The 22,565-nt window shown below is 39.1% G+C and overlaps 1 protein-coding gene across 3 annotated transcripts in view; it reads left to right on the top strand.

The window, feature by feature from the left end:
- LOC122815473 (RAB3A interacting protein) overlaps positions 1–22,565 on the top strand; it is a 1,760,500-nt gene that overhangs the window by 1,543,949 nt on the left and 193,986 nt on the right. For all 3 annotated transcript variants that reach the window (XM_044087996.1, XM_044087994.1, XM_044087995.1), the window contains one exon: positions 14,193–14,305. In XM_044087996.1, coding sequence (XP_043943931.1) covers positions 14,193–14,305 — 113 coding nt within the window. The remainder of the gene's footprint in view (positions 1–14,192; positions 14,306–22,565) is intronic.

Below are 22,565 nucleotides of genomic sequence, written 5' to 3'. Positions count from 1 at the left end.
AACTCGATTCATACAGTAATAACCGTAGGCTGCATAATTCCCTTTGATGCCTCTCCCCTGCTTCATATGGGATAGACATCCCACCCCAAAAGAAAAACTGTAGCAAGATTATTGAATCTCATCAGAAAAACAATCACCCAAGATATCCCACTCAACCAAAAAGGGATCCAGTTAGTACTCCAAATTCTTTATCATTTCAAAAAAGACTAATAACCTCAGACTGATACTCAGTCTGGGCAGCTGAAGTAAATATATTCCTAAACACTGTTTCCAGATAATCATGATGCAGTCAAGCCTCCTTTTTATGCAAAAAGGAGATTAGAAGATATTCATCTGATCATCAAGACCACTTAGCTTTCTGATATGTTTGTAGATAGTCACTATGCATTCAATCCAGTGGGCTAGTAATATGCCTAATGCAAATTCCCAATTACCGCAAACATTGTCTGGTCAAGTGACTTACTCAAGGTCACACAGTAGGCAACTGAAGGCCGAAGCTTCTACCCGTTTGCTTACAGCCCAAGGCCTTATTCCTCTGCACCAACTGTCAGACGTTCTGTGCTTTTGCATAGCAGCTAGTAATTATCAGTTGTATACTGTTCTATTTGATCTCAACTCAGCCCTCTAGGTGTTTTCCAAATACATGACTATGATTGCAGTGACCCAGAGACTGCAAGAGGTAAAGGTATTTCTATTTCTGGGTGACTGTTTTCTAATCACATTAACTTTAGACAGTCTGGTTTCAGCTTGTGAGCCTCTGTTGACTATTCCATTCTTAGGAACAGCACTGAATCCTGTAACTACTTGAAACCATAGGCCTCAGCCTCTTAAGAGGCCATTGTGGAACACAACCCTAGCAGTGTGTGACAAACAGTCAAAATATGTAACACCTTATTTTTGCACTGCACAAAAATGCACCATTGCCATGGAGTCTGGTTGAACAGTTGTAAAATAAAAAACACTTGAGTCAGATCCAAAACTTTTATGTAATAATCTGCAAAACTGTAAACAGCATAAATAAATTTGAAACTGCACTACTGTACAGAATCAAAGCTAAATCACATGCTCATTAATAGCACTTATTACATTTACATTTTCTAAACATTTCTGTTACATGTCAAAAACCAGTTCCACATGTACACTGAGCGCATGAACAAACAGCATCCTGTCATACTTTAGATACATCAGATGCACACTTCTTTGGCTTTCTTAGCAGCATCTAAGACCTGTTTTGGCAGCTTAAGATCACAGCAATCCAGTTCTTTATTCATTTTAATTGCTAATAGTGCAGAGTTCAGTGTTTTTACGCTGAGAGATTGACACAGTTCACTCTACTTTCCTTGCCATGCTAAAATCTCTTTTAGCTTCTGGATTTGAATATGGCAAACAAAGAAGTCATTATCAGTTGTGTGAAAACTGGCAGTTTCCCATCACCGCAAAGGTCCCTTGGAAGGTGTGCCCAGTACTTGAACACACATGAGTGTGGCCCATGTACTGGACCAGTCAGGCTCCCCGTGTCCTCATTCTGATACTTGGTAAACTCCTCAATTAATTGTTCATCCTCAGCATGCTTCCCACAGACAGAAACAAACATTCTTGACAAGTCACAAAGATGTATCCAATTTTTTGGCAGGATTAATGAGGAATGCAGCATCTTTCATTAAATGGTCCTGCATGAGAATTCTTTAAAGCATTTTCTGCAGCACTGCAGCATAAAAAGCCGTAACTTTTCTTTATAAAAGTTAAATTGTATAACTCTGCCAGCAATATCCTCCTCCTAGCTATTCATGTACTGTTTGACTTCATAGGTGATACGCAGCTCACTTTCGGCAGAATAGAGCTACTGTCAGTTAACATCAAAACATCACTGAGTTTGAGAAGTCGGACAGCAGCTACAGTTTTCAGGAGTCTGCCAGCATACTGCTGTAGCAGTTTATGAACAGCATCACATAGTGTCAGTAGCTGACTTTCTTGGCTCTGAAGATGGATGTTGAATTCCATTAAAGGTTCGAGTGTGTACTTGAGAAACATAAAAATCATGCACTGTTCATGATTCTGCAGGTGGTCAGAAATTAAGTTAATTTTAGTAGACCGTGGCTCTGCAGACAAAAATATGAATTTAGGGCTGGCCACATGTCAAGGGTTCTGCTAATCACCTTCCTAGTTACTCGGCCATCTAGTAGGTATATGCCTAATAATAATAATGAGCAAGTCATTGTCTAAACAATACAGATTCATGCAGTTTTTGTTGTCTTTGTGCATTGGACCTAAAATGATAGTACACATCTGATATAAGTTCTTCAGCTGCAAAATGCAGGGCTTATACAACAGCCTTGCTACAGTGATGGCCCAGATTGCACAGACACCCCATGTTAATAATGGTGGGCTTCACCTCCTATAATCTAGCTAGCACAGAATTGTGTTTTCCAATCATTCAGGTAGCATTGTCTCAAGAAAACTCACAATGTTAGAAACTAGGATGCTGACTTTTGTCAGCGTGGACATTAAAGCATCAGACAGTGATTTTCCAGTTCATGACACACATTCTGGCATATGACATTTTTGCCAACTTTTTCATCAAGGTAACCAACAAGGATCATCAAATGTTTCTCATTGTCCATGTCTGTGTTTTGGTCCATATACACACAGAATGGCAATTTCTGGCAATTGGTAGCAGCTTCATTCAGTTAATGAGGCCCAAGCACATCCTGTGCAATGCAGGTTGCCTTTGATGCTCCATGTGTCATTTTCCTGAGAACACCGTGATCCTCTTCACATTTCTTCATAAATTTCAAGATGTGGTTTCCTACTGCAAATAAGTTGTGTTTAGCAAGGAATGAAACAAAACCAACCTCTACCTCAGCAGCCTTTGTATTTGCTAAACTCTGAGGTCCAAAGAAGTCTGCCTTTGTCCTTTCAGCTGCATACTTGCATTTCTGTCTGTTTCTCATTGTTGGCATGTAACTGCAGATCATGGCATCCACCATGATGAATTGTGAAGTCTGTGTTAGTCTTGCAAAAAGCATATTTTGCTGCATGCCTTCTCACAGAAAGCCAGCCAAAGGCACTTGCCCAATTTGACCAAAAAATTGTGTATATCCTCCTTTTCTTTGGAGTTTTATCTCTACCCATATCCCTGTCCTCATCATGATCTGGGCAGTCTGTACCCAGCAGGTTTGTAAAACAATGGTGTTACTGAATAAAGACAAAGAAATGGGGCTATAATGCAGAAAGAAAAAGTGTCAGAACAGTCTCCTGAAAATTCAGAGATGGGACAATAAACCCAGAACCTACCCACATCAGTGGAAAATTGTCTCTCTCCTCTTTTTATTCACTATAAAGGCCTGCATGATCAGATTAAATGTATGTCTGCTTGCTGAAGGTGTGTCACTCCCATTCCAGGTTCCCTATCAGAAGACCGAAAACGCATTCTTTCAAATGTGTCTTGGTCGAGCTCAAAAGCCTGAAACAGTAAAATATCGAAGTGGCTTTTAAGCGAATTCTTTCCCAGGGAAAGATTTTGCTTGGCCGCTTCATTACTTTGCCGTTTTCGGCACTGTAGTGCAGTCTCGGAGTTTGTATATTTATGTAGGGGGGATGTGGGGGGGGGGGGCGAAGCCCCCCACTTAATGCAATGTTTAAATTATGGTTTGTTTTTTTTTTTTGGTTGTTGGAACAACGATTTTTTTTTTCCCTAGGAAAAAAAATCACTGTTCTGACAGTTCGAAATTGTAAGCTTTCGCTAACATAGGGTCGATTAATCACTGTTCGCTTTTTTAAGCGCTCGGTGATCTAATATAGACCCCCCCCCATTCCACTACAATATGTGCAATCCTCCAGTGCTCACTTGACCACCTAACTTGTGTTACAGAACGGAGAGCGACTCTCATTGCAAAGATAACGTTTACAGTGTGATCAAAGCACCCTTGATACTATCTGCACATCACTGCACTATCATCACTTCAGGTGCGTTGTAGGCCTGCCCTGCACACTGGTCTGTACCTGACAAAGGTGCCTAGTTTAGAGTCTGAAAGTTAATACAAACTATGGCTCTGGGTACATTTACAGATAATGTGATATGACATGACATGAGAATGTGGACATAAATGTGAACATACACGAAACTTGTATTTGTCAGGTCTGACTTAGAATGGTTGTGAGTAAAGAATGCAAGATCTCGCATCTTTAAGCAAGGTGGGCATAACATATCCCAAGAAGGGACATTTGTAGAACAATAAATCGTAATATTTTATTTAAAATGCACACTTTACTGCAACAGAAAGATCCATTGCAAAGAATATACAGGCAGCTAGTAAGGTTGCAGTGATACTAGCATGAATGTGCTTTGTTTCTGGTTTTGGAAGTACTACTGCAAAATGCCAGTATGTTATACAGTATAAAACATCAAAAAGATTGTATTGTATTCTCACACCTGAAAAGCCCATAACCCATACAATTGATCAGTAAATATAACAGGTTTTGCATCAAAGTACATTAGCTAAGCAATACTCAGCATGAGACGTTTCTAACTGCTTTGTAGCTCTTGAATAGATTTTACAGCAACTTACATTTCAAGGTCATTGAATTAGTAGTTGTGACAAGACTAATTAATATTTAGTCTTAGTAACAAGTTTGCTTTGACTTAAATTTTCTTCACAAAGTGCAAGAAGCTACTCACATCTGCACTTATTGAAAAGCCGTAATTCATGTACAGATTTAAGAATGAACCATTTATTCTGCCAAATTGATAACTGCAGTGCATATTCTAACTGCACTGTAATTCCCTTAAAAAGTTAGTGGAATATAAATATCAACCTACATTTGCTACACAATAAGCATGACACTCAAATGGCATCACTGATCTGTATACATCTTAAAAGAAACTTCGAGGTCAAAGCTAAAATCATAGTCCACAGCATTCACAATCAGTCGGACTACAGCGGTAATGAAATATCAATAAATAAAATCTGCAGAAACTATTGATTAGCCATTTTCTGCAGAGTATATTGCAGTTCAACAGTATTTAACTACAATTAAAATGCCCAACTATTAAAATAAAAAAAAATGCCCTATAGCACCAGCTTTTCCAACCCCTCTGCATATTCTCCCAACAATCAAGGATAAACCAGAGTAGAATGAAGGAGAAATCCAGAATTAGTCAAGGACACAAAAATTGTTAGTATTAACTTGAGGCATTGACGGAATTGGAATGTAAATTAATAAACATTTTCTGAAGTAGAGGAAATCTATAACTTTGTCTTTAAAGGATGTGCACAGCCTTTTCTCCATAAGGCACCAGTAAACCTCTCAACGAATCAGGGAGAAATCCAGAAATAATCAGGAGCACTCAAAAAGACACTCAAAATATTAGTTAACATTGACAGAATAAGAGCCCGTGAATTAATGAACATTTTTTTTTTTACTCAAATTTTTAATGAACATTTTCTGAAATCGGTATAATTCACCACATTTTCCCCAGAAATCACCAGTTTTAGGAGGGAGTAAAAGGGACAGAGCTAAAGTAGGGTCTAGTCAATACACAGAAAAGGATATTACTGTTAACCTAAGACATTGGTGGAATAAGAGACTGAATTAACTCATTACATCTGAGTGACACCTCCAGGTGCATCTGCAGTTAACTCCTGCTGACACCTCTAGGCCTCAGATATTGCTTTTTCATATTTGCATCAATAATGAAAAACATGCTATGTACAAGGTTGTAAAAGATTTCATCTTAAAGATTACACAATGGGCAAACTCAGCTGCATTAATATTTGACCTATGTCTAGTGCAGGTAAAGAGATATATTAACTGTTGCGTTTATGATATTAATTTATAATTTTCACATTTTTCTAAATGTCTCAACAGCCAAGTGACACGGACAGAACCTCTTAGCCTCATATGAAAGCTCTAGCTAGATGAATAAAATGCTGCTGACAGTATGTGTGCAACTTGAGTGGTTGCTGAGATATTTTAAGCTGTTTACAGAATATTACAAACGTAATAGTTGCTGTGTTTACTGTAAACTATAAACTTCAGTTTAAGACCTAGAACCTAAAGAATACTACCACTATAAAAATAGGTTATGCTGACTGGTTTGCCATTTATACTATTTTCATAACCCCTATGGTTCCAGAGATGAGAACATTGGTTTGAAATGTGAGGGCATAATTTGATTCTGTCAAAAGGCTTAGGTTGCGCCCTTTGGAATTTACAGTGCAATCTTCCCGAATTCCATGTGAGTGAATGAGTTTAATAAACATTTTCTGAAACAAAAGGGTAAAATTTAAAATTCATACTTTTCTCAAAGAAAACCAGTTTTAGGAGGGAGTAAATGTAACGGAGCTAAAGCAGGGACTAATTAATACACAAAAAAATTACTATTAATTTGAGGCATTGACAGAATTATAGACTGAACATTTTCTAAAACAGCAAGGGCGTAAGTCACCACATTTTCTCTGGTTGTAGGAGGGAGTAAAATTAACAGAGCTAACCTTTTGGAATCAAAAGTAGGGACTAGTCAATGCACAAATGCCAACCACTGACTTTTACAAGTCCCACTTCTGCCTGAACTATACAGTCTTACAGCTCTCAACAACTCAGAGACAAACCCAGAAATAATCAGGGACAGACACTTATCCTGTCAATGTTTCAAATTAATAGTAGTTTAAGAGAGTGTGAATTAAACATTTTCTGAAACAAAGTTCTACTTTACCACCTTTTCTCCAAAAATCACCAGCCTTAGACAGTAATCATGCCTATTAAACTTGGTGGACTTCTTCAACACAGTCACCAAAGCCATAGATGAGGGTGAATCTGTGCATATGGCCTACCTAGACTTAGCCAAGGCCTTTGACACAATCCCCTATTCGGACATCATTGATAAACTCACCCAGCTGGATATCAACCCATATATTGTCAGGTGGGTTTCAAACTAACTCACTGATAGAACTCATACAGTCAAAATAGGGGACTTCACCTCCTCCAGCAGACCCATAACAGTGGTGTTCCACAGGGATCTGTTCTGGGACCCCTGCTGTTCGGAATCTACTCTGAAGTACAGGCTAAGACTAAAGGACTGGATGACAAAAGTTTGCTAATGACTGCAAACTGGGAGTAATTATTGAAACACCTAGCAATGTCAACATCCTTTAAGAAGGTCTTACGCAGACTAATGACTGGTCATGGTCTTAAACTTAATGCAAAACAATTCATTATCATCCCCTTCAGCAAGGGTGATGTTCCTTTAAACTACCACATAAATAGCAGTACCCTAAACACACACTCAATGGTGAGAGATCTGGGCACACAGGTTGATAGCAACCTTAACTTCTACCACCATGTCTCCACAGTGGTAAGAAGGGCATTTTATATTGCTCATCTCATAAGTAAGGGCATTGTCTTCAGAAAAAAAGATATTATAACTCCTCTGTACTCTTCACTCATCAGGCCAATAATAGAGAACAATGCTGCCTGTGGTATGCTCCTTTCCAAATACCTGCAGCAGTTGAATGGACCACAAAGGTTCCTTATGAAGAAAATTTAGGGTATTCAAGATCAGTCTTATGTGGACAGACTGAAATCATTGTCACTTTACTCTGTGTCATACAGGGTGCTCAGAGGCGACCCGTGTCTTGCATATAGAGCAATCTCTGACCCAGCTTTGATGGAAATGCTGCACATTCTCAAGTCAAATGACACATGGGTCACTCACTTAAAGGTCAAAGGATCTTAACCTGGCATTTGACACCAAGAGAACTTGCTGGAGAGACAGATTTGTCTCACATAGGTTGCCCCAAATTTGGAACAAGCTTCCTATTCATGTTAAACATTGGCCCTGTTTAAGCGCAATTTAGATGATTGGATGGGTGACCAGAAATTCACCCCAGGGGTTCCACCTATGTCCCTTTTGGACAGGGCCAGTAGGGGCTGATGTTAGTGTCTGCTTGGACCCTTAGTAACATGGGTTGAACTTGGCTAGGCTTGTAAGGGCCATGGGACCGTTAGCCTAGTAACCTCCTGTGATCCAATAAAAGGGACAGAGCAAACATTGAAGTTAAAAATAGGGACTAATCAATGCACAAGTAAAAGAAAACATGAAGAATTAGCCAAATACTGCAAGCTCTACTCCTACCGGAATAATACAGTGTACATATTTAGCTACTTACCTCTCTTCAGTACAGAAAACAAAGCAGCTGCAGCACAATCCACAACAAAAATCAGGAAGCAGGAATAAATAATCGAAGGTTAGGATGAGATTTCAACAACAGTATAGCCCCAGGAAGCAACTGCAGTCTGCAGCACCAGCACCAGGACCGTTTGCTCCAACCAAAGTAAGACAGCACACTTAAGCAAATCTCAGCTTTTTGATATGGCTGGTTTTTAGGATGTCTGGTCCCTGTCCCTGATGTGCTGCAGATTTCATCTCCCGTTTGGCATTGTCTGTTCCTTTAGTAGTTATACTTGTGCTGCTCCTGCTCTCCAATCTGATTCTACACTCGTGTTGCCAAGTATGAATCCAGTTCCTCCACTCTACAAACAATCTGACCACTACAAATGTCCTTCTCACGCTGGCTAAAGGTGATCTTCCTGTACCCCTGCAAGGCCTTTTTGAAGGCATTGCATTTGCACAAAATCTATAACCGGTACACAATAGGATAAACTGTGGAGTTTGCCATTGATTCCCTTTGCCTCAGGAGTGGTTAGTTGATTGGTTCATATACTGCAGTGCCAATTGTCTGTAATTGCGGTATGTGGTATGAACCAATCAAAATTCATGTAGATAAGCCACCAGTGTTTAATGAGTAGTAATGGAACAGTGGGCAACTTCATTGTTAAATGAGGAGCATTCCACGCAATCTGGAGGACTTTGCTGGTCATCTTTGTACCCTTTGAGATGGCATCTACTAGATGCACTTTGGACACTATCTTAGAAAGCACTTCTGTTAGATTAAATTCTTCCTCAGAAACAGTGGAGTCCTAGAGTCTTAATTGTGTGATAGTTTAAGAAGCTGTCTGCCTCAGAGCACCGGGTCCCCTGATCAAGCCATGTTCTGCATGGAGAGCCTGTGGAGGATTTTGAAGTTACAGCAGTCTCAGTTGACATACCCTGTGTCTCAACAAATAAACATTTCCATGGTATACAGGGTGAATTTACAGTGCTAGCTCTATGCTCTGAATATTACTATGGGACATACCTTTTCAAATTCCCACTCCAGTAACTGCTTTTACTACATATGTCTCTGCCCTAAGGTGGGGCAACACTGTTAAAGACAGGTGGTACATGATGTTTGGTTACAAAATGAGGCTAGACTGCATATAAGCATTCTTGAAATGGAGTGGGTCCAGCTTACTCTCCATGTGTTCCATAACTCCCTATCCCAAAGTATAGTTTCCTTCCACATCTACTCTGTTGAGAACCAGTGAGAATATTTGAATGGGCTGTGAAAGAAATCACTTTGAGATAGCCTCTCACATCTCTGGGAAGATGTTTGTTGCAGACAGGCACAGTCCATGTTTGCTGATGTATCAGGAGTCGCCCCTCAGCCCATCAGTAGCATGGAAGCTTTCCCCCATTGCATAGATGTTGCTTTGACTGCTATACTTCCCTGAGCATTGCCATGTGCAACAACTGCTACTCCCCCATCCTTCCATCATAGGAATGTTCTAGGAGTGCTCTCATGCATAAATGACCTGTAGAATTCCTTTACCCTTTTTTCCACTTATTTCTCCATTCAGTCACAAATCCAAACACAACAGGTCCAGATTCTTTCTTGTTGCTTGATTCCAGCCTCAATAAATGTCGTTCTGTCTAGTGTTGTCTTATCTTTTGGAGAAGCTGCTACACCTGAGAATTTCCAGGACCCTGCAAAGTGACTCATCTGGCAAACCTCACCAGAACTTTTGTTCCTTTCATCCAACTGTATGGTTATTCCAGTACCATTAATGGGCAGTGGAACCATCATACCCACCTGGGGTAGTCTGAATCCTTATTTCTGCTTGTAGACCCAATACTAGAAAAATGTAAGAGTAAATGGATGTATATTTTTATTTGTGCTACTTCCCATGCATTGGACCCATTTACAGCCCTATTGCTTACAGACTGATTCCCTTTCTCAGATTTTCATTTTGGGCTTAAGTTGCAGTTCTGTAAAGGTCCCCCTTGCTGCCATGTCCAGCTTCCGTCAATGCTCCAACACCTTATTTTTTGCGTCTTTAAAAATTTGCAAAGTTGTCTTGAGGGAACATTTCACATCTGACCACCATTTAGGGATCCCATCCCTCCATGATACTTGTATTTAATCTTAGAAAAGTTAACCCTTTCTAAAGCAGAATTGAAGTGTCTGATTTGGAAGGCACTTTTTCTGGTGGTAGTTACTTCTGTTAGATGGATTTCTGCGATTCAGGCCTTGTATGTCTTCCATAGGGATGAAATGACTTTGTGAACCTCTCCTGGCTTTATGCCTAAGGTGTAGCCACTAACTTAATCCATTTTCTTGCCTATATTACTAAATTATTTTAATAGATGGGATTACTTTTGCATTGCATGGATGTCCCAAAGCCAGATCATTCAGGGGAATTCCCAATTCTTTGTTTTATTCAGTGATTTAAGAAACACTATTCCACAGTTGCAAAACTCACTTTATCTGAGTGGCTTATTGACTTATGATCTTCTCTTAGAAAAAAATTAAAACAAGATGCTATCATCTGTGCCGAACGCATATTCTACTAGAGCAATGGGTGTCTCAAACATTTGTCATGACTGCATAGTTGGATGATATTTGTGTGACTGCTTGCATGCACTTCAGTGAAAAATATAAGCTAGATGTGATCTAGTTTTCATTTGGAGCCACAGTGATTAGATTTTTAGCCACATTAGATTATTATATCTTATAACCATCCAGGAGGATACACTTTGAACTGTGTCCTACTTGTTGATAAGAGTAGATTTCCTCATACCAGATATGAAAATTAATTGCAGTAACAATATACCTGAATCAGTAGGTCTATCCTCACCAGCAATACCACTCTCCTTCATATCCCTCATGGTAGACAGGGACTGCAGAGTTGTGAAATTTTTGTGGACAGTGTTTATTACAAGTAGCATACTCAGATTTTTGAAGGATACTGTCTTACAAGAAAAAGAGAGGCTTTGGTTGCCTGGCGAAACTTTGTATTTTAATCTGACTAAAAGACATCTGCTGGTTGATGAAGATAAACCTGTTTGTCCATTTCTGTCATTAAATAACTGCAAATGTTTTGTATCAATTTTATTTGCATAGCTGCCCTGACCAGACAAGCCAGTGTAAAGAATGAAGCATTGATGAACAATGATGTCTACTACAACTGCTACTTCCCCTGCTTCAGATAAATTCTGTCATTTAGATTTCTTCATGGTTGTTTGTTCATAGGTTCATAGGTTGGTACTAGGCTATCAGCCCTAGGGCCTATACAAGCCTAGCCATAACAATTCCCTGGCTATTTCTTCCCACATTATTTACTTTCCTGGACCCCTGTCTAGCAGGGCGACTGACGTGATCCCTGGGGTGAATTTCCTTTCTCCCATCCAATCGTCAAGGTTCCTCTTGAAGAGGTCCAAAGAGGCACTCTGCTTGACATGTATGGGCAATCTATTCCAGAGTCTGGGGAGTCTCTGGGTCAGGAACCTATCCCTCCAGCATGTTTTGTTTATTGTGATGACAAGGTTTAGATCCCTGGAGCGTGTAGCTCTGAGGGATTGGGATTTCTTTAAGTGTAGCATGTCCAACAGCTCTGGGTTTGACATGGCCTTGTATGTTAAGCAGAGATCGCCTCTGAGTAGACGATATGCAACAGAGTATAGCTGGAGTTTTTTAAGGCGGTCAGCGTAGGGCATCTGCTTTAGGCCTGTGATTCTTTTAGTGAGGTATTTCTGAGGCCTTTCCAGTTGTTGCAGATGTCTTGAGAGGTACATACCAAATGGGGCGTTGTATTCTATAATGGGTCTAATGAGGGATGAGTACAGTGGGACAATGACCTCCTTTTTTCTGGATGAAAAGCCCTTCGTGATGAGGTGTGCCACATAGGATTTCCTGACTGTTGTGGCGATGTGGTTATCGAAGGTGAGACCACTGTCCACCTGTGTCCCTAAGTCTCTTATCACACTTTCTGTGTTTAGTGTACTGCCACCTATATGGTAATTCATGGATACATGTTTTTCCCAAATGGGATAACAATACATTTCTTGGCATTGAGCTTGAGCCCATGGCTCTGGCACCAAGCATCTGTTTCTGTAAGGCCCTTTTGTAGAGTATCCACATCATTTGGGGATTCAATAATGGCTCCCAGTTTGCAGTCATCTGCAAACTTTGTTAGCCAGAGTCCCTTAGTGTTGACCTGTACTTCAGAGAAGTAGATGCCAAACAAGAGCGGCCCCAGGACTGAACCCTGAGGTACTCCACTTGTCACTTGTCTGGAGCTGGATTTGGAGTCGGCTACTTTTACAGTGTGGGTTCTATCAGTAAGCCATTTAGCAACCCATTGGGTGACATAGGGATTAATGCCCAACTTAGTAAGCTTATCCATGATTCCAGAGTGGGGGAATGGTGTCAAAGGCCTTGGCAAGGTGTAGATAGGCTGTGTGGACCACCTTACCCTTGTCCATGGCTCTGGAGACTGATTCAAAGAACTCAATCAGGTTCAGGAGACTAGATCGGCCCTTCACAAACCCAAACTGGGTGGGGTCCAGTGTTTGAAGGTTGCCAATGTCTTTGTTTATAAGTTCCGTGATAATACGCTCCATGGCCTTGCAGATAAGGCTTGTCAGACTGATGGGATGGTAGTTTCCAGGATCCAAGGTGGATCCCCCCTTGTGGATTGGGATAACTGTAGCTCTGCGCCACTCAGTGGGCACGAAACCTGAGGTGAGGCTATGATTAAACATGACACTTAGGTGAGGTGCCAGTTCATATTGTAGTTCATGTAGTACACAGCCCGGGATGTCATCTGGTCCCATGGATGCTGTATTCTTGGCTTTAGAGAGTGCGTTTTGTACCTGTGTGGCTGTTATTACTGGAATTTGGCAATCTTCCAGTATTGAGATGGGCCATTTAGGGGGTGAGATGGGTGAAGTTGGCACTGAATCGATCTGCCAGGATATTGGCAATATCCTTTGGATCAGTATATTTAATGCCATTCTGTTTTAGCTCAGAGCAGATCTGAGCATTGCCATTTAGATTCTTGACATAGTTATAGAATGCTTTGTGGTTGTCTTTGGAATCTTTGGCAATTTTATTTTCGTAACTAGCTTTGGAGGATTTTATGAGGCATCTCAGTTTCTTACTGAGGCTAGTAAGGGAGTTTTTTGCATCCTGGGATTTTCCTCTTTTCTGCAAAAGTTTCTTCCTTTTGTTGTAAAGTTTGTTTATGGCAGGGGACCACCAGACTGGCTTCCTTTTTTTGGATGAGAGCATTTTGGTTCTATTTGGGATGGCACGATTCATGCATGAGTGGATGTGCTCGTACAGTGCCTAAGTGTAGGATTCAGCAGTTGAACTTTCAGTTCCCGTCTGCATGGGTGTTATGAAGTTTGTCACTTCTGACTTGAGTAACATGAAGTTGGCTTTGGAGAAGTTTTTTATGGTGGTTTCTTACTGGGGGGGTGGGGGTGGGATGTGGATGTTAAGGGTGATTAGCTTATGGTCAGACCTGACTAACGAGGGGGTGACCATAGGTATGGAGCATTGATTTCCCATGTTGGTAATGACCAGGTTTAGGATATTGGAGCCCCTGGTGGGACTATGGATTAGTTGATCCAGGGCATTGGAATTTATGAATTCCAAGAACCGTTGCGCAAAGGTGTTGGGACATGAGTAGTTTTCCCAGTTAATGGCAGGTTAGTTAAAATCACCCAGTATTAGGGTGTTTGGTTCTATCTTAATATTTTTCAGTATGTTTCTTTCTGATGTAAGTGTAACTAAAAAGTTTTTATTGGGGATTGTCTTTCTAGTGTAAGACCATCCCATAAGAAAGCATTATATAGAAGCAGTAAACGTAAGGAGGATATGCAGAAGAAGTGAACATGTGAAATTAGAACACTGATTCTTTCAGTAAGCGATTGTTTTCACTCTCATAATGAAGACCCTAAGCAAGAGAGATATCTGTACACATGGGCAGTAAATGTTCGTGTCTAATTTGTCCTTATTTGCTTACAGCTGGCAGCTGCTATCCTTGATGCCGTGGAAAGAAACAATCTGAGCATTGAACCTGTTGGCTTTCAGCCTCTTCCAGTCGTTAAAGCTTCAGCTGTGGAGTGTGGGGGGCCAAAGTAGGTTTTAAAAATGAATACCATTCCTAGTTTTATGGTATATTCAAATGCCACATTTTCCTGCTTTCTATGGCAAAGATTGTGAAATTAAAAGCATGTTGGATTCTGTAAAGTTGACTTTATATAACATCATCATTGATTAAAGAAAAAAGCTTGAGTGTTTTATTTAGTTTTTCTAAACATCTGGTTACATTTGTTTTATTGAACCCTTCAGGCATATAATAATGTATGCCCTCATAAATAAAATATTTCTAAGGACAGTAATAATGTTTAATAATTACAAAAAATGAAAGTGAAACATAATTGCTGCTCATATTCTATGGATGTATTTAGGCAAGCAGTAGTGCCCAGCAAGGTGGGCATTATCGGGGCAATAATGTACCCGATCAGTGGGTTGTTGTGAAGGAAGAAGTAGGCTTTACCACCTGTAAGGTCCATTATTTTCCTCATAACACCAACCTTGGCAGACATTGAGCTTAGATAATGGTTAGGTGTTAAATCGTTGTACATGCATGTCCTCCCTGTGGTCGCGTGGGTTTCCTCCGGGTGCTCCGGTTTCCTGCCGCATCCCAAAGACATGCAGTAGGGTGGATTGGACACTCTAAATTGGCCCTAGGTGTGAGTGTGCGCGTGTGTGTGCCTTCTGTGGAAGGTTGGGTGCCGGGCTGGCAACTCAACACCATAAAACTCCACTGCCAATCATGAGCGGACAGATGATCCACTGTGGCGACCCCTAACCGGGAAAATCCGAAAGAAGAAGAAGAAGATGATTAGTATATACTTTTTGTATACTTCTGATATAAAATAGTTCCTTTGCCTAAATGCTTCAGACCTGCTGTAACATATGTAATTGTTGTTTGTAATAGTATTTTACATCCAAAGTAAAAGCTGTGAAAGTATTTAATATAAACAGAGATACACACACACACTTGTGCCCATCAAATGCAGCTACTTTCATGACTGAATACACTTCAGACGAATCATTTTTAATAAATTAATTTAAAAAAACTTATCGCATAGCTTAAGTCATTGCCACCACCCCCCATATGCCTCTCAGCTGCACCTAATTTTGGTCTATTCCTTAAATGATTTTCTGGCAAACCAGTGAAGATTACAGTCAGTTGCTGAAGGCTACCTTTTATTTCATATTTATTCTTCAGAAAATGCAGGTCATTGTATTAAATACTGACCCTGATATTAGGACGTTTTCTCTATTTATCACTGGCTTCATCTTAATTTCTTGATCAAAGAAGTTGAGATATATGAGCTCAGTCTGTCATTCCCTCAGTATCTTGCAGTCTCTTACTCGCTTGTTCACTGTCTGTCTCTCCCTCCTTTGTATTTTTTTACATACATGCATACACACACACTTTTTTTTTCTTTTGTTTACTTTTTTATGTGCACTAGGCAAGAAAGCAGTTTTTAGTGAGCATAAAAAAGTGATAGATGTTTACTTTTTTTTTTCGTTCCATGCTTCACAGCAGATTAATATGCTGCCATGAAGCTGCAGACTTGTTCTTTACGGGCCAGTATCTGTACATTAATATTCTGTTGGATAATATTCTTTCATTATCTAAGCAGAGTGAGCTACATATTTCTTAAATCTACAGTGTTAGTTATTCTAGGTTTTAATTTGATCATGGAGCAATGAATCTGTACATTGTGTGACAGCAAATCATTATTACTGTTGCAAATGTTGCAGTTTCCAGATTGATTAATATGTGAAAGAGAGACTGGACATCACTGACTAAGGATATAATTTTTACATCACAATAATAGGTTTGTGAGACACAGGAGTAGCTGATATGCTGAGTCTAAATTAACTGCATTTGGCATTGTGACATACATCTGCTGCTAAGTGTTGAGATTACCCTGAATGTATATGTCAGAAGTCTAGCAAAAAAGATTAATTTTAGTACTGTAAGCAAAAGTATGTGCAAATGATATTTGGGACAAAGCGTTAGAATTGGAGTTTAATTTCATTTTAATTTGAAAGCTGCCAGCACCGATTGTGAGCACCTTTTGACTGTCTTCAGGAAGAACTTCTAAAGAGATGCAGAGTATCTGTAAATGAAAGCCGTCTGTTGGGATGCATAACATAAGCTGCTTGTAAAAGGTATTTATTATGTTATCTCTGCAGCCAGTTGTAGGGTACTTACAAAAGTAAGCAAGCAGTAGGAGATGCATTGAGATAGAAACATTTGTAATTGAAGTGTATTACCACTTTCTCATTTGGAAAATACATGCAAAGTAACCAAACAGTTAGAAAAAGATATATTTAGAAGTGCCACTAGTGGACAGACCGGTATCTCATCCCTCAGCAAATACACAATTTCTACACTGGACAAAAGATGTAAACAGCATGGGGGTTATGCTGCACAACCACCAACATGGGGGGTTTTGACTGCTCAGTTTATATTTGTCATTGATGTTGTGTAGCAGTCGCACAAGGAGATAACTACCAACCCACTCCTTTCCTAGAACAAGTTTATTCTCTAAGTAGGTCCCACACTCCCATTTAGATTTCTGCAACACCCGCAACAGTCAGCCGTACTGAGTGAGTATACTCTGTCACTAAACACACCCTTTGCACAGGGTTTTGTACCTTCAAAGTCAACACTTCTGGCAAATTTGGCATGCTTGTAACAATGAACACACCACTGTCGGCTAAGAAAAAGTTGCCAGTGAAACAAATACCAGCTGAACATCCACACTAAAAACTTCCTTTAATGAAAAAAAAAAATCTTTTAAGCACTTTTGTCCTTCATATTACTGGTTTTCAGTAGAAGTGAATCTAAAAATAACTTTTGTCCTTCAAATTACTGGTTTTCAGCAGAAGTGAATCTAAAAATAACATACTATGTCATTAAATAGAGAACAGAAAGATATGATCAGTTAATATCATGTGATTGCAAAATTTAAGAACTTTGAAATCTTTAACTTTTTTATAAAAAAAGTTTTAAAATGTTGAAGCTAACAAAACACAGTTGTTAGTGATGTATCTATTATGAAGTAATGATTTTATAAAGATACAGAGGAAACTACCCTTCAAGCCTTGAACCTTTCATCAGGAAGCCTTTCAAATCAAATCAACAAAAGTCCAGTAAACAACTGTGTGAAAAAAAAGTGGCAGGAGGGATTGCAAAAACAACAGCAGTGTCTCCCAAGGGTTTTCCTAACCAAAGGGAGTACTTGACTACCTGATCACTCCATCCCGTTCATTGCCTCTGCTTTCCATTATGACCACCCCACCAAACTGGCAATATTTCTCTTTCCCAATATATCTGGAAACAAATAGCAAAATGTTCTTGGTACTAACAGTAATTCAAAAGGGCTACAAATGACTGTGAGCTTCCATACCCGTCATTACAGGAATCCCTCTTCATCCAAGAAACCAGACACATGTGTCCTCAGATCCTATCAGACATGCTGTCCCAAGGTGTCACAGAACCAGTTCCTTCTTCACAGCAAGGATAGGGTTTTTACTGGAGGATTTTTCTTGTTCTGAAGAGGGAAGGTACTGGGAGACCAGTTGTAGATTTTTCAGTTCAGAATTCCTTTCTCTTGATTCAATGACTCACTGAATTGGAATTTGTACTCTGAGCCTAATCTTAGTCCCCATAGAATGTTTCAGATTTGCAAACCAAACATTTAGATTGTGCTTAAAAGTGTTTAATTCATCCAAACTTCTAATAAATAATGGTAAAGAATTCAGTAATTGCCCAGCCTTTGCCTGGAAGAAAAGTTAATATTAATCTGGACGTATCTGAAACTGGCTTAGCCAATCAATTATTTCTTGTCTGAACTCCATGGCTAATAAATTCTGTTCTTAACATAAATGCCAAAAGTCATCATTGAAACATTTCTGAATTAAAATTATCACGCCTTAAAAGCCTATAAGCTATTGAATAGAGAGAGAGAGAGAGAGAGAGAGAGAAGTGTTGCTGCCTGTTGTCATAAGTCATTAACTTATATCCTTTAATCTGTCTTGCCAGCATTTTCTATAAGCGCTCTGGGAATTTTAGTTGTTGGTTGTTACAGGAACAAAATGATGCACCATTTTCAGTTATTGGACAAACACTAGCTTTGTATTTCTGCATTAAAATGTTTTTGACCCAGCTAGAAAAGCAACGCAATTTTTTAATAAGACCGTAACTCTAAGTACTTGTCTGGTATTAGCCTCATAATTTAAGTGTGAATCATCCAGAATACCAAAATCCCTAACCATATGAGATGATGTACATGTTTGACACATGGCTGTACTAAATTCCAGGCTTCAAAATGAACTACTATACATTTATTAATATTAAATTTCCTACTTTTAGAATATATGCAACTAGTCAAGGAGTTCAGACAATTTTGCCTGAAATATTGACCTATTAATTTGGTGAACACTTGACCAATCTTCATATTATCACCAAACTTACTAAACCAAACTTTGTCAAGGATAAGACGTTCGTTAATCAAAAGTCCTAAAAGTAATGGTCCCAAAATTGATCCCTGAGGAATACCTGTAGCAGACAGTGTTGTCAGCGTATATATATTTCTGATCCTTACTGTACAGTACCTGTTAGTTAAATAATTCATGACCCAACTAGAAACATACCAGTTTATATCTAATTTTTTTTAGAATTTCCAAGAAAACATCATGTGGTGCCAAGTCAAATACCTCAACCAGATCCAAGTATACTCAACAGGTATACTGTCATCAAGACCATTCACTACCGGTTTGTAAAAAAACTTTACACACACATTCCCAGCAATAAATTTGTGTTAAAAGATATCCTGTGTAATGTCTAACATGTCACTGAATGACAAACACAATGAGCTTTTAAAACATTTCTGTAGAATACATATAAGACTTAAGCCCTGTTATCTGTAACAAGCAAGCTAGCCTTACATTCCTAAACAGATATAACAATGGAGTCTTTCTATGTATCTGGGACATAACTATATTCCAGAGATTACTGAAATAACTATTTTATACATAGGACAAAATTCAATGCGGTATCCTTTGAAAAAATAACCATTTAAACCATCTGGTTCGGCTGAAGAATTAGAGTTAATATTCAGTAACACTCTGCTAATATCCCTTTCCTTGAAAAGTGGGCAGTTCACAAATGGAATATTGCCAAAATAGGAAGTTCATTATCAACCCCCCCTTTCCCATCCAGTTTTCTAAATGGTGTTGTGTGTTATCCCCATATCTCTCTCGAGTCAGTGACACTCTCCTACCTTCTTTGACACTCATGCCTGACTGTCGGAGGTCTTCTCTCACACAAGAATTAAACAATATCCTCAACTAGGTGAGGAAGCAAAAAAAAACACAAATTGAATAACAAAAACACCACTAACATCAAACCAAGAAGCACAACTTAATCTGAGTTGAGCGCTTTCATCTTAAAAATATTTTCAAAACTGATACTCCATTGACCAAGAGACAAATTAATATCAGTCTAAAAGTCATATTACGCATACAAGCCTGTCAAATGCATCTCACAAATTTCAAACAAAACAAATAAGTAATATTTATAACTTATTAAAGTGTAATAAAATATATATGAATATGAACTCTTAAATTAACTACAAAAGATTTATGTTTATAGATAGGATACAAGGAGAAGTTTGTATTAATTGTAGGATGCACAGTAGCATTTAAATGTATTTGCCACTCTGTTTCCTTATATTCTAAAAGCTCTATCCAAGCACCGTCACCAACAAAATCAGTCCTGTCTACTACAAAACCTGCTATTTCTTAAAGTTAGTGCACTTTATAGAATGCTTGTAAAGTGTACTGCTAAAATTGTAATTACATATGTCTTGTGATCAAATACTCTTTTTCAGCATACTTTTCTGTCTTGCCCATGCAAAGTGAATCATATGATCAACACAATGCAACATAGACGGTTGCTTTTGTATTACAGTTGCATTCCCTGGACAAGAAATGGTATGCTCATGACTCACTTATGCGTACTTATGCATACTACCCACGTTATGCCTTGTGGCATGTTCTATACAATATTTAATGTTTTTATCTCTGCTAAATACTATTGTAGGAACCTCACAAGGCTTAGATTTTAATGAGTTGATCAAATGTCTATTCCATTTGGTATTTATAATGGATTAGATTGAAAATAAATTTAGAGAAAACTGCAACAAAAAATTTATTTGCAACAACTCTAGTGTGATTGTCCCCAAACAAAACCTGATTATATAAAATAGGTAAAGGCAGTTTTTCTTTTGTTCATAATTCACGGTGCTGTTGCATTAAGTAAATCATTCAGATAATACCTGTTAGCAAGCATCCACATTTTTTAATTCCAGTAAAAAATTGTCATCCTTAGGAATCACCCTGGAAAGGTGAACTGGTCGCCTTTTACTACACTTCTTTTCTGTTTGAGTAGATGACAGCTGGAAAAATGCAAATATGTGTTAGAAAAAAAAATATGTGCTAGAAAAGGCTTGTTGCTGCACCCCCTGTAGATCCAGGCAGTTTTCATATCCTGTTCTGCCTGTTTCAATATGTGCTTTCAGGTCATCCATTATTAACACCAATTCCTGTTGTCCTGCTGTATCTCATTGGTCCAACAACTGCTATTTAACCTAGATTAATAACTAAAATAGGAAGTTATGAAAAAATATAGGGATCATCATACACCACAGAATAAGTTTTTATAAAAACTGTAAGAAGTTATATCAGTGGAAAATTTACAGTGCCAGATCATTGTTTGTGTTTAATCTGGCAAAAAAAATCTGAAAGATAAGAAAGGCGTTGTTGAAACTTTTCTGGAGTAAATTTATTTGAATGGGTTGACTATGTTACTGAGAATGTTTCTGATGGATTTTTTAATGTTTCAAATATATGAAGGCTAGTTGGCATAATGGTTAAGGTGTCTACTTCCCATGCACAGGATTCGATCCTGACCTCCAGCCAGTTCCTGTATGGAGTTTGCGTGTTCTCCTATTGTCGGTGTGGGGTTCTTCCCTCCTACTAAAACATGTGGAGTATTTCCTTCTCAAACTTGCCCAAGAATGGAGTTGCAGCAGTAGCACAAGAGTCTACATAGTGCTTTATAGGGGGAAGAGTTGTATAGATCAAAATGTGTCTCTCTGTGATTCAGTCATGTTGACAAATGGGCATGGGAATTTGCCAGTGATAGGTAGGTTGAGGACCTGGCCTACTCAAACCTATACTAGGGACCCATGTTACTGTGGGGGCTATGTGCCCCTGTTGGCAAGTGTGTTCCTGCCATGGGGCCAGTAAACTACTGGCTGGCCAATGTCCAGTTGCCCAGCTTGGGTTACCTGGATTAACTCTGTTGAATGAAAGCTAGACATAAAACCAATCTTCCTGCCACTCCATATAGGTTCACTGATAGGACGGAACCTGGAAGTGGATGGACAGGATGGTAAAGAGGAAGGAGAACATCCTGTGGAAGGGTAGTGCAGCAAAGTTACTTGGCCTGGGATCCAGTCTGCTACTCAGGAGAAATGGCATAGGAATTGTGGTGAGGGAGAAACTTCAGAAGACCGTTTAAATAGTATGGTGCATCATGGTTAGAATTAGTGACAGACTCAGTGGCACTGAAACTCCAGTGTAATAGTAGAGCACTATTCATATCTCAGCCTGTGCCCCACAACAGGGTTGTGATAATGAGGAAAAGAGTGCATTCAGACAGGAATTGCAGTACTCACTAGATGGAGGAGGACAACATGAATTGGTGTTGACAGTGGTCGACCTGAATACACATATCTGGACAGACAGAACAGGATAGGAAGACTGCCTGAATCCACATAGGTGAGACAACAAGAATAAAGAAGGTAAGGCCATTCTACACTTCTGTCTGGCAACTGGCTTGATTGTGGCCAGCCCATGGTTCAGCAAGAAAGACAGTCACAAGATCACATACAAGAGTGGCCAACATGCGACTTAAGTATTTATTTATTTTATTTTACATTTGTTAACCGGGATAGTCCGACTGGATACAGGTCCATTTTCAGCAGAGGCCCAGCGAGAAAAGCTCCACATGTGGATAGATACAAAAGAGTTAACAGTAGCAGTTTTTTTATATGGTTACATATAAATACAAGTTACAGAATTATTGGAATACATGCAAACCTAAAAACCTTACAATATAAATGTTCTTGTTAAAACATAGACAGTTTTAGTGGTACAAGGCTGAGTAAGGTAGCATATCATTCAGTAGTACAATGCATTTGAGTGAGCTAGTTAATGTTTCAGACTTTTTAGGACTGTTTC

This window comes from Protopterus annectens, chromosome 11.part0 (assembly GCF_019279795.1).
Source record: "Protopterus annectens isolate FY-2018-M chromosome 11.part0, PAN1.0, whole genome shotgun sequence".
In the NCBI taxonomy this organism is placed as follows: domain Eukaryota; kingdom Metazoa; phylum Chordata; order Ceratodontiformes; family Protopteridae; genus Protopterus; species Protopterus annectens.
Note: the sequence above shows the minus strand (reverse complement) of the source record. Positions and strands in the feature narration are given on the sequence as shown.